Here is a 12,108-nt window from a genome sequence, read left to right as displayed (position 1 = left end):
CCTGGGCACAGACGTGGTGGCGGGACACAACGTAGGACACCTGCTTCTGGAGGCCCGAGCTGAGCCACAAGATCAGCTTCATTTAGCACCCCACAAAGCTTCGCAGGCATTCTGGCCACCTTTGCATGTGTGGGTGCGCCCCGGCTTTGCAAAACCCCATTTTGCTGCCATTAAAAACACTTTTTAAGAAGCAAACCAAAACACAGCTTTTGATTCACCCTGAACTCCACTACAGTTTCCTTTGGTGGGCCACCACCTCCGGTGACAGACTGGGCTTTAAGTAGTGCCAATTTTGCTTGGCATACCCAAGGGGCCCCCTGGTCACCCCTGCGGGAGCCTGACCCTGGGGAGGTGGGGATAAATGCCACTAGCTTCCATGACCCCCATCACTGCTTCAACTCTCCCCACATACAAGTTGAGGAGCATAGAGATGCAGGTGCTTCCTTCCTGCTCATACCCAACGTGGCACTACTGCTGTCCTTCATTTATGGTGCTCACCATAGAACCACAGAGGGGCTGAGGTGGGAAGGGACCTCTGGAGGTCATCTGGGCCAACTCCCTGCTCAAAGAGGGCCACTTAGAGCCATTTGCCCAGCTTATCTGGTGCCCAGGTAGTGGCACATGTCACAGACGTAACAAACCCCATTACACTGGGAGCTGGCAAAGCACCACCTCTCCAAGCACTTGCCTCTCCACCCACCCAGCTGCCCGCTCCTGCCACCACCCATCTCAACCCATTTCCTCTGTTGCTACTGAAGGAAACTTTGGAAACACAGCCTTCAAAAGATTCACAGAGCAGTGCTGTACCCACAGCTCCCCCTCTGACATCGAGCAGAGGTGAGCTCCTCTGAACCCCACTGCTGGTCAACAAGGCCCTCTCACCTGGGAAAGCCCCACTGGCCACAGGGGCACCCAGACCACTCTCAAAACCTCTGGCAGCCCTGGGTAGTCCAGCGTGGCATGGCTGCCCACAGCAAAGGTACCCGCACGCAGCTCTTACCCTGTAACCCCCCAGGAGCTGGGGAAGAGACTTCCCTTTGGGCCACAGCAGAGGTGCCCTCTGGCTTCCTCTCTGAAGAGCAGAGTCCCAAGGATGCTCCAGCTGCTCTTGACTCTGCCCTCACAAGAGGTACAAGGGAAACAGCTTTTGCACCAGCTGGAAAAGAGCCCTCACCCCCCCTCAACCTCCTCGTGCCTCCCCTGACACCCCCCAACCTCTCCTCTCCTCTCCTCCCCACCAAAAAAGGCAGAGGAGAGGCGAGCGGGAGGGGGACAATGGCAGGTCCTACCTCCTCCCCACCCAGGAGCTCTGAAGGCAGCGGCAGGCACGCTCCCCTTGCCTGCTTCCTATTGCACCCCTGGCAGCAATACCTGAGACGGGAGAGGAGAGCCCGTCTGACCTTCGAGACCCAGGCTCCACTTTGGGCTCCCCCTGCAAGCAGCCAGGCAAGGGAATGAGGCCACCTGGGCTGCGAGGCTCACAGGGAAGCCGAGGGCTTGGCCAAACCAATGGCTCAGCTGCTAAATGTCCTCTCCAGCTGGTGGGCAGACACAGCTCATCCCCTTCCCCAGAACACCAAGGGTCCACATGACTTTTACACCACTCGCTTTTAATTACACTGCGTAAGGAAAGGCCTCTCCTCGTGCCAGGACCCCCTGGCACAGCCACCCGGGGAGCTGACGGGCCCATCAAGTCCTCAGTAGGTTTAGTGGTTCCCCCTCACCCCTCTCCCTTGCTTGGAAGCACCTCCCGGTCTCCCGGTCAGTCCACGTCGTCCCTGCAGCCCTCAGCGTCCCCGCTTTGCAGAGACCTATTTCCATACATCTCTGTTCCTCCCCTCCTCTGTGCCCAAGCTTTGCCTTCTCAGTCCCATGGGAGTCCCGCTTCGGCCTCCTGTGGCACCAGGTGGAGAGGGGACAGGGCAAGAGTCATCGGTTAATAATTGTTCTAACCCCAATATAAATAGAAAAAAAATACAACAAAACAAAGAATGGACTAGCTAAGAGATCCAATCCGCTGGGATGCCTGCAACGTGCTAGTGCAGAGAGTTCAGAGAGTGCTTGGTCCAGTGCATGGTACTGTAGATATCCAGAAACCTGTCCCGGCAGCCCCGCAGCCACCAACTCTTCCTGCGGCACCACACGTTCGTGCAAGTGTGTCCCGGCTGTGGTCAGCTCGCCCAAGGCTGCTGGCTCCCGGGAGCAGGCCCAATGGGAATGGTCGGTAATAGTCTGGTTTATCGCTGTTAAATGGTAGAGCCATTCTCTTCTGTGGAACGGGGATGTGCTTCTCTCTTACTTTTTGTGGAGGAATTTCATTTTGCTACCTGGAGAGACAGAGAAAGGAAAATGGACTCTCCACAGCGACAGGCGAAACAAGTGTCGCTCTCCTCACTGCCACCAGCCAAGAACGCCTCTGCTGCCAGTCCTGGGTCCTTATCCACCTCCTCCTGCCCTGCAAAGCTCAAGTAGGTGCCTGCAGAGCAGGTCATAGCTCTGCCCACCCCTGGCAGCAGCGCTACAGGCTGCGACCCTGCAAGCCCCCAGGCACACGTTCCAGAGCCCAGTTGCCCAGCGTTACTGGAAGGTGAACGTCTTACTAAGGTCCCCTGGGCAGAGCGTGTGTGGGTAAGAGGCAGGACACACCAGCCTCACAGACACTGCTGCTCTTAAACGGCTGAGAAAAGACAAGAGGGCCAGGGATGTGATCTGAACAGAAGATCAAACTCTCTTAGCCATGATGTCCAATGTCTTATCAAGGACTTCTAATGTCACTCTGGAGCTCTCGTAGCCCCACTTACAGGGGAAAATGGATTCAGCCTTAGGATACTCCTGGGCGATTCCCACCGCTGATCCCCAAGGGCAAACCTGAAGGCCATGGAGACTGTGTCACTCTCCCCATCAGGAAATTCAGCCACCACCCCCGAGTCACTGGTTCCTCCATTGCCTCCTCAGACCTGCCTGTATCCTTTGGAAAGCACAGACATAGCTCATGGCCCAAACTTTGGTTGCCCACTAGCCTCCAGACAAGTGGCAGACCGGGGGTCAGAGCCAACAGGGTGCCAGAGCAGGGATACATGGCCAGGCACCGACCACTAAAGACTCAAGCACTGCTCTGCAGGAAGCCACATGCAGTCACTAGCAGAGTCCTGTCACCCTTCAGCAGCTTCTCTGTTGCCAAACCTGAAGGCAACAAGAAGCCCAAGCCTCCTGAGAAGCCAAGGTTTTTGCTGGTTCCTTACCTAGGCCTTTCAGGAACCTATTGACTCCACTCTGCTCCCCGCTGGGAAGTGTTTCCAGGTACTCCTGAGCCCGTACCTCAAACAGACCTGCGGAAAGAAAGAAGTCAACAACTGAGAGACCTGGGTCTGTTTAGCCTGGAGAAGAGAAGGCTGAAAGGGGGATCTCATCAATGCTTATAAATATCTAAAGACTGGGTGTCAAGAGGACTCTTTTCAGTGGTGCCTGGTGAAAAGACAAGAGGCAACAGGCACAAGCTGGAACACAGGAAATTCCATCTCAACATGAAGAAAAACTTCTTTACTTTGAGGGTGACAGAGCACTGGAACAGGCTGCCCAGAAAGGTTGTGGAGTCTCCATCTCTGGAGACATTCAAAACCCACCTGGATGTTTTCCTGTTCAACCTGCTCTAGGAGAACCTGCTCTGGCAGGGCAGTTTGACTAAATGATCTCCAAAGGTCCCTTCCAACCCCTACCATTCTGTGATTCTATTTTGCTTCCCTATAAACAAAAGTAAGATGTGCTCATCTGAAAGCACATTGTCCTGGCTCACCAATAAACTGTTGTACGTGGGAGGGAACAGTTCACCCCGCCTCCTCCACCAGCTGAGCCCAGATCTGGGACAGGAGCTTTGGTCTGTGTCTGTAAGGCTCCCAGCAAAGAAGCCCTGCTACCACCTCCACCCCGCCACTGCAAGCCTGACGGAGCTTTAGTACTTCACACAGGGAAAGACAAAACCTCTCTTCATTCCGCTATGAACACAGCTAAGTCCAGAAAGTAAGATCATCTGGGGAGTCATCACACAGGATTTACCATGCTGCAAAACCTCTTTTACTCGGACACCTATTCAAGGTGCTCAGGACACTGCTCACTGGTGCTTGGGAGGAAATGGCTAAACCAGCACCAAGCAGCAGCAGGGATGAGAAACTTCAGCTCCCAGTAGAGCCCTCAGGACTGTGGGATAACAGGAGTGAAACAACAGGAGCGAAACAACAGGAGCAGCTCTGGGAAGGACATGAGCATCCACATTTTCTACTAGCCAAACCAGCCATAACCAATCCAGCCAGTTCTGCCTCTAAACACAGGAAGGGGACACGAGGAACTGCAAGAATAAGCATTGTTCCAGCAGTGTACCCCTTCTGTGATGGTCCTGATGGGAACTCAACAGGGAATGAAGAGGCACACACATGGAGGATGCTGCTTATATCCCTTACTGCAGTGGTGAAGGGTGCCTGTAAGCCCAACCTCAATGAGAAACTACCAGATCACGCACAAAAAGCCCCTGTTCTCCAGCAGCCATTTCCCATGCACTGTGCAAACACTACATCTTGCTATGCCCCTGTGAGGTGAGGTGCCCCTTTGGGAAGATACGGAAGCAGAGACAAAAAATCACTGAGTGACTCCCTGAAGGCCACACAGGGGTGTCAGAAGAAGCCATAAGCCTGCACTAGCACTTCCCTGCCACCTCCCTCCCGGTGTCCCTGCACAGACACTGCAGCCTCCAGCCTCATTGCTGGGGATGGGGCTGGCAGCTGGTGAGCATCTCCTGGCTCTTGTGGGAGCAACAGCGGAGTTTCCACGACTGCAGAGCCCAGGCAGAGCCCCTCACCTCTGACCCCCTGCTTCCGCAGCTCCCGCTCCTGAATGAAGCCCCCGAACATCTGCGTCTCCATGAAGACCTCCAGGAAGCGTCGGAGGCTCTTAGAGGAGACGGACTTGCGGAAAGCTTCGCGCTGCAGGGTCCGCTCCTCTCGCTCGGTGGGGGTCAGGAAGAGGGAGTAGTGGCCCACGATCTCCACAAAGAAACGGACAAAGGCCTCGGACACCACTTCGTTCAAAGGGCTGGTCTCTAAGGAGAAAAGAAAGAGGCAGCGGTGAGGACAGTGCTGTAAGGACGTGCTCAGAAAAGCTCTGGGCACAAACTCCATAGCTTTTTTAAGATCTGGCCTGAGCGGAAAAAGATGCTCATGAGAGACAGCATCCTAGGAAGCGCTTGCCATGGAAGAGGACTGGGCTGCTACTACCTTGAAAGCCACCAGCTTCGTCTTGGCTCCCCTGCAACCAGGAGATGCACATACTGCCCCCCAAAGAGCCGTCTCAGCTCAGTCACCTGTGAGCTGTACAGCCGCCTCTGAGACCGCAGCTGTGTGGGGGGACTGTCCCCCAGAGGAGCCTGCATCACTCACAGGGTCAGCAGCAGAGAGAGGCCCATGGGACACCCCTCTCCCCCCCAGAAGGAGTATAGGTGTTCTCTAGAGCCATAAGGGAAGACAGACAGAGCCAGGAAGGGGTAAGTACTGTTCCTCTTCACACAAAGAGAATTGTTCCCAGTGCAACAAATATTTAACACAGTTTCAACTAAAATCCTCACCTACCTCCAGTTTCTGTGGTGTTAAATTCAATACAAGCTTAGTTTTCCCCTAAGAAGCGACAGGAGAAAAAGAGGCAGGAAGAGACGTGGTTTTAAGCTGAAAGGCACTGTGCTTTACCCTGCTTGCCATTGACAGGGCCCTCCTCCTTGTCGCTTGCCAGCTCGTTCCTCTGCTCCAAAATGTGCTCTAGGGCAGCCTGCAGCTTGCGGGGCAGGATGGAGTCCTCATCTTCCATCTGCAAAACAGAGCCACCTCCTCAGGGCTTGGGGCCTGGATATGGCCAGACCTTACCCTCCTCCTCACCAGCTCCTATCCCATCCCTAGCACGGCAGGGGGAGCACTAAAAATGAACTGTGAGGAGAGGAAGAGGGAGAACTCTGTAATACGCTTGGCACGCTCCCAGCACCTCCCAGCGCAGGACTATCAAGAAGTGCGCGAGAGGAAAGAGAAAGGGGGTGTCTTGTCCCAAATATTCTCCTTGTCGGAAGAATTTCAGGTGTCCAATCCGAGAGGCTACTGGGCAGGGCTCACCTGTGGCCCCACCGTCTTGCTTGCGGGCACCCGCACCACCACAAAGTGGACGTATCTGAACAATGCTGGCATGTAGCCAGGTGAGCACAACCCCCTGCTCGGCTCCGATTGTGTTACGGAGGCGTAACCGGTTCCCGTAGACCAAGGAACTGCCGGTGACTGGGTGAGAACTCCTACCGGCCCTGGCTGAGACGGCGTGATTTAGCTTGAACCTCCAAAAGAGAGGTGCAAGGTAAAGCACTTCCCTGCAGCTAAGGCAGCTGTCAAGCGAGGACTGAACCGAAGGAGTGGCCTTCACCCACATGCTACCCCCTGCGGCAGGAGGTGCGCTCGTCCCCTCCATCCTGTGGGACCTGAGGCACGTCAGAGACCGACGCAGCCAGCACTGCTCAGTGATCTGCCAAAAAGCTCGGGGGTAAAACTAGCTTCCCAGGCCAGAAGCATGGTCATTCATCTACCCTCTTCCCTTCAATATCCCGTTCCTCCTCTCCACAACAAAGGGAAGCAAAAATCAGCAGGCAATCTCATCTGCGGAGCCACTGCTGGGTTCCCTGTTACCAGCTTCCTCCTTGCGACCTATCCAGCACAAGGAGTGAGGAATCGCAAGCTCCTCGGGCAGGAAGGGATTTGGAGAAATCATCAAGGCTCCCTTCCCTGCTCAGGGCCAGGTACACAACAGCAGCGGGACTGACAGACGTGGGGTGGAAGAGCCCACGCTGCTCCCCAGCAGACACTGCTAAGCCGAGGCTTTCCAGCTCTGCCCTCAGCCTTACAGGATGCCACTTAAGGACCTGCAGTGCTCAAGTGCCACCATTTCCCCTCTTTTAAAAAAACCAAAGAGAGAGAGAGACTTAACGCACAGCGATTCAGTCCTCAACAGCCGTGGTTAGGGACTCTCATATTACATACGTACACAGCAACCCCTATCACACTGCCAACCACAAACCCTGCCTCAGTTTGTGTGGGGGGCAAGTGATCCAGCCACCCAGGTGGGTCAGCAAACACAGATGGAGGTAAGGTGTGGTGGAAGAAGGGGACGGAAAACAAAGGATATGAAATAGCTCCGCTCACCTGTCTCAAAAACCGGTTATTTACAAGGTCAACAACAAGGACCTAAGAAGGAGAGAGAAAGAATAAAAAGGGGAAGTCATTATTTCCATCATTGGAGTTTATCTCGATCTATAACTGCTCTGGAGGAAACGCTTTGGCCCTGCCCCTGCTCCTCCTACCCACCACCGCAGCTGGAGCAGGCACCCAAGCATGAGCCAAGAGCGGAGCCCTTGTTGTGGCTTTCTAACGATGTCACCACAAACCGCAGAACAGCTTGGAGAGCAGGAGAACGTGCTCCAAGCCCGTCCCACTGCTCCTCACCGCCCCGTCGGGGTCAGAGCTCCAGCTTTTCTCCCCACGCGCTACACCGCTGTCGCCTGGGTGGGCAGGGAGGGACATGGCTCCCGGACCACGTTCAGCCTGCATTCACCCTTGCGCACCATGAATCCGGTTCTTAACTATTTATTCCTTTCACTAGGCACCTGTGTTAATTAGAGGGGTAGCTACCCTGGCCAATTTGTAGCAATTATACCTCCTTAGCCCCTAGACAGCACTATGCAGGAACCACCAGAAACTTCAATAAAATCATCTCCTACCCGCAGCAGCCCCACGGTGGGAGATCCCAGCCCCCCACCTTCCCAAGCTGCAGACATAGACCTCTGCCTCCCCAGGGAATGTCCGCCTCCTCCCTCGCCCCATGCTTGCAGGAGCCAGAGGACGAGAGCTCGGCTCCTTCACGCTACCAGCTGCTAAGGCAGCCTCTCAAGAGCAGCATTTTTAGGACAGAAGACAACTCAGCCCACTGGAAGCAACCAAGAGCAAGGCCACCGTGTGGGTGCATGGCTCACCTCCTCCACTGGGAGCTCCTTCAGGCGGGGCAGGGAGCTGGAGAGCAGGCCGATGAGGAAGGGGGTGGGTGAGCACACGATGTCGATCATGGAAGGTGGCAGGACGGGGATGTAGGTGTGCTGCCAGGTGAAGGGGTACAGGAGGGCCACCGTGGCGTGGCAACACTTGGAGAGAGTGCTGGAAGATGAAACACAACCAAAGGCAACGGCTGGTCAGTCAGAAGATCAGTGGTGCTTCCTAGAAATCAGGGCTCTTTCCATTGTTCCCTGATTGATCCTTGTAATTACTAGGCTTCTGTAATTCCCAGGTTTCTGACCCCATTTTTCAGCTTCAGGAGCAATGACTTGAGATAGCTGGCCCATGCACATGTGACGAGAGCTGTGTCCCACTGAATCCAGCATCTAGTGCCTCTGATGGAAAACATCAGACAGACATGGGGTCTTCCGTGCCACCGCCTTTCATTAGAGAAAGGAGTTTATTCCCCCACAGCATGCCTCTGTGGCTGTTCCCATGGGAAAGCCGCAGGTCTGAATGCAGAGGAGCTATACTGTCCAGCACAGACAGCACACAGCTGTGGGGCGCAGAAGCCAGGTCCAACACTACAGCAGCTATCTGTGGGGCTGCACTATGGCCCGTTCCACTGGCCACACTCTTGGCCTCAGCCGGACAGCCTGCTTGGATGCTCTGGCAAATCCCTGGGCACAACCTGCAGGCACAAAGTCCCCAGGTGTTCCTGCAGGTCATTCCAGCTACAGTCAACCCCTGCCCCTCCTGGATTGCTACCTGTGCAGCATACGTGCTTCGCTTTTGGGCAACCCTTAGCAGGAGCAATTGCACGCCAATGGCATGCTTTTATATCAATCCCAAACAGCCATGCCGGAGCACAGGGGAAGGAGGAAGGCAGCTGTTTCCAGCTGAGGCTATCCAGGCACCCCACAGCCTGTGGAGCCTGCCAAGGCTACTCAGAACCACGGGAGAGTGAAACCCCTGGAGCGGCGCACATGGCCAGCCCCTGCAGGATGCTGCCTGTGGCTCACAGGACCACAGCCTTCCTTCTTCCCCCTTCAAATGCCACCAGCAGCTCAGCTGTAAGCGCCTTTGCTGACAACTTCCAAGAGGGTTTGTCCAGAAACCCCACCAGCTCTCTGGCTGGAGGCAGGCAGGGACTGCAGTCAGACACAGCAGAGCTTGCCGCAGGGCACCAGTTACTCACCCGTTATGAGTCTGGAAGCATTTGTATGCATCAAGGGAGGGGGAAGGCTCACTACTATAAGCCCTGTACATCACGTCATTTTGTTTTACTAGCATCCAGGACTCGAACGGCTGGAGGAGGGGAGGGAGGCTGGTGCGGCCGGGAGGAGTCACGTCGCCGAGGAAGGGCGCCCAGCTGGCTCCTGTTAAACTCCACGGGGGAATTTACACTCAGCATCCCGGATCTGGCAGTTTATGGCTGACTTGAGAGGGAAAGGGTTTGATGGGTGTGGACTCCAGCTCGCTCTGAGAAGCCAAGCCTGCTTTCCTTTCCCCACACCCCCCCAGCTCCAGCTGAGCCTGGTGGATTTGAATCGCTGTGCTGTAACGCTAACACACGCTGAGCAGCGTGGTGGCTGGGCTATACAGCTGGCAGGCTTTCAGCAGAGAAGTTCAGTTTAGCAGAACACAGTTATGGTTGCTGGGACATCATCAGAGTGACCGCATGAAGAAATCAGGTAGTAAACACACGTTAAACACATGAGGCTTTTTGAAGATAAGTAAATCCCAGGGGAGAGGCTGCAATCTGCTTAACGTGAGAGTTTTATCTAGGGCTGCAACAGGTAGGCAACGGGCGCTTGGGAGGGACGCCTGGGATGTGTGCGCTGAGAAAGTCTCTTCGTAAGATGGGGACAGTTTCCTCTCCCTGCGCTCTCAGAGGCTTGTCTTTTCTTAAGGGGACGCTCTCTAAAAACAGAGGAGGACCCTTCCAAGGTTGTGTCACAGACCGGTAGCTTTAAGCCTTTAGATGGAAAACCCTCCCCCCCCAGTTCCGCATCCTTGTTTAGGAAGGTCTTAAGAGTATCCCCCTCCCTTCTCCGCATTCATTCCTGCTGGCTACCCCTCTGTCGCTGCTTTCAAGCTGGGCCTGCCCTCATCAGCAAGTCCATGTCTTGCTGCGTCTACCACACACACAAGGTAGAAAATGCATCTGAAACAAAATGAAAATAATGGGAAAACACAGAGCTAGTAAGAAACAGGAACACTTAAAAAAACCAAAACAAAACCACCCAGAAAAAATGTGAGAACAATATCAGAGTAGATCATTTCTCTCCCATCTTTCACACAAGCTAATCTTAAAAGGAACTGCAACAAAAGTGAATGTGCCATCTTAGAAGTGCACTCCAAGTTAATGAGATCCTTTAAAAACTGCCTCCTTCGAGGTGGTGTTACTCGTACCCCCATACATTGCAGGCCACAGTAGCAGACGCAAAAGCAGGGACTTTTCTTCCCCTCCATTACTGCAGAGCATGTTTTCCACTCCTCAATTTCTGACTGATAATAGCCCCAGTAATAACAGTAGCAGCATCTCGGAGAAAGCTGAAAGAACTCCTCCTGTCATCACTTGTGCGCAGCACTGTGGCATTGCTCTTAGACCACCACCATTGGACTTCCTCTTTTCGAAGAAAGGTTGAAGGTGAAAATGTCAGAAGTCTCACCTTTGTCACAAATCCGTGATCCTGGAGGCACATCCAACTTTTCCTGCCTAAAGGCTGGAACTGCCTTTACAGACAGCACTTGAAAACCAAGGGAAAGGATCTCTGTGATTCCAGGTAACTCCACAGAAGAACAGTGAGCAGCTGAAGCACACGGTTATTTATGGCATGGTGAGATATTACGGCATGCTGTCTCCTGCTATATTTATGGTGCTTCGTTCTTCCCTCAACCCTGCTCTCAAGTCCCAGTGAGTACACATGGTACGTGAGAGATTAAGTGGGAGGAAAGATGGCTGAGGTCCAGCTAGTGGAAGTCACAGAGCTGTGTAAGTCTGAAATTGTATGCACCACACAGTGGGAAGTAAAGATAGCTTCCCCTTCCACCCTTCCATCTGTGATTGCCTCATCGCCTCCAGGATGAATCCTAGGGATCTCTGCTCTGAAAGATTTCTCACTGTGGAAGACATTTTCAGGGAACAATACTGATAGGACTGAGGTGTGTGAGCCTCCTTTGGAGGCAGAGCAGTTCAGAGATGGACACAGAAGAAGTAACATTGAGGTGGCTCTTCCACACGTGATTCAGTGAGACTTGCTCTGCAGATAGTCTTAGGGAACTGCAGCTTGCCATGACCTCAGCAGAACCTCGGTTCTTTGGAATGACTCAAGCCTAAGCTCCCTCCTCCTCTCACATACAGCACTGCAACAAGCAGGGAAGGACTGCTGATTCACACCACAGCTACTGAGCCTTGCAAAAGAATCCAGTATGATATATAAAAGAATCCAGTACGATAAATTCCTTTTTGCCATCTGTGTGACCATGCGCTCTTCAGCCAGCAGTGACGGAGGAAACTGCCTGAACTACACTACAGTCGTAATAGAGGAGGTGCCCCTCTGTATACAAGGTGAACATGGCCACTGATGTTCTGGGCACTGCTTAAGCTGGATCGTAGAATCATAGAATGGTTAGAGTTGGAAGGGACCTTAAAGAACATCTAGTTCCCATCCCCCTGCGATAGGCAGGGACACCTCCCACTAGACCAGGTTGCTCAAAGCCCCATCCAGCCTGGCCTTGAACACCTCCAGTGACGGGGAACCCACAGCTTCTCCGGCCTACTTGTTTCAGTGTCTCACCACCCTCACAGTAAAGAATTTCTTTCTAATATCTAATCTAAATCTATCCTCTTTCAGTTTACAACCATTACCCGTGGCACACTACTGCTAGACTCCCTGGTAAAGAGTCACTCCCCATCTCTCCTGCAGGCCCCCTTCAGGTACTGGAAGGCTGTTATAAGGTCTCTCTGGAGCCTCTTCTTTTCCAGACTGAACAACCCCAACTCTCCCTGCCTGTCTTCATAGGAGAGGTGCTCCAGCCCTCTGAT

General features: G+C 53.8%; 1 protein-coding gene across 1 annotated transcript in view; it reads right to left on the bottom strand.

Annotated features, from left to right (window-relative positions):
* Positions 1–1,590: 1,590 nt before the first annotated feature.
* DENND2A (DENN domain containing 2A) overlaps positions 1,591–12,108 on the bottom strand; it is a 38,731-nt gene continuing 28,213 nt past the window's right edge. Inside the window, exons 14-19 of the mRNA XM_074144353.1 lie at positions 8,042–8,219; positions 7,215–7,256; positions 5,730–5,847; positions 4,850–5,089; positions 3,243–3,329; positions 1,591–2,327 (exon numbers count right to left, since the gene is read on the bottom strand). Of these exons, the coding sequence (XP_074000454.1) occupies positions 2,296–2,327; positions 3,243–3,329; positions 4,850–5,089; positions 5,730–5,847; positions 7,215–7,256; positions 8,042–8,219 (697 nt within the window). The 3' untranslated portion in view covers positions 1,591–2,295. The remainder of the gene's footprint in view (positions 2,328–3,242; positions 3,330–4,849; positions 5,090–5,729; positions 5,848–7,214; positions 7,257–8,041; positions 8,220–12,108) is intronic.

This window comes from Numenius arquata, chromosome 2 (genome assembly GCF_964106895.1).
Source record: "Numenius arquata chromosome 2, bNumArq3.hap1.1, whole genome shotgun sequence".
NCBI lineage: Eukaryota > Metazoa > Chordata > Aves > Charadriiformes > Scolopacidae > Numenius > Numenius arquata.
Note: the sequence above shows the minus strand (reverse complement) of the source record. Positions and strands in the feature narration are given on the sequence as shown.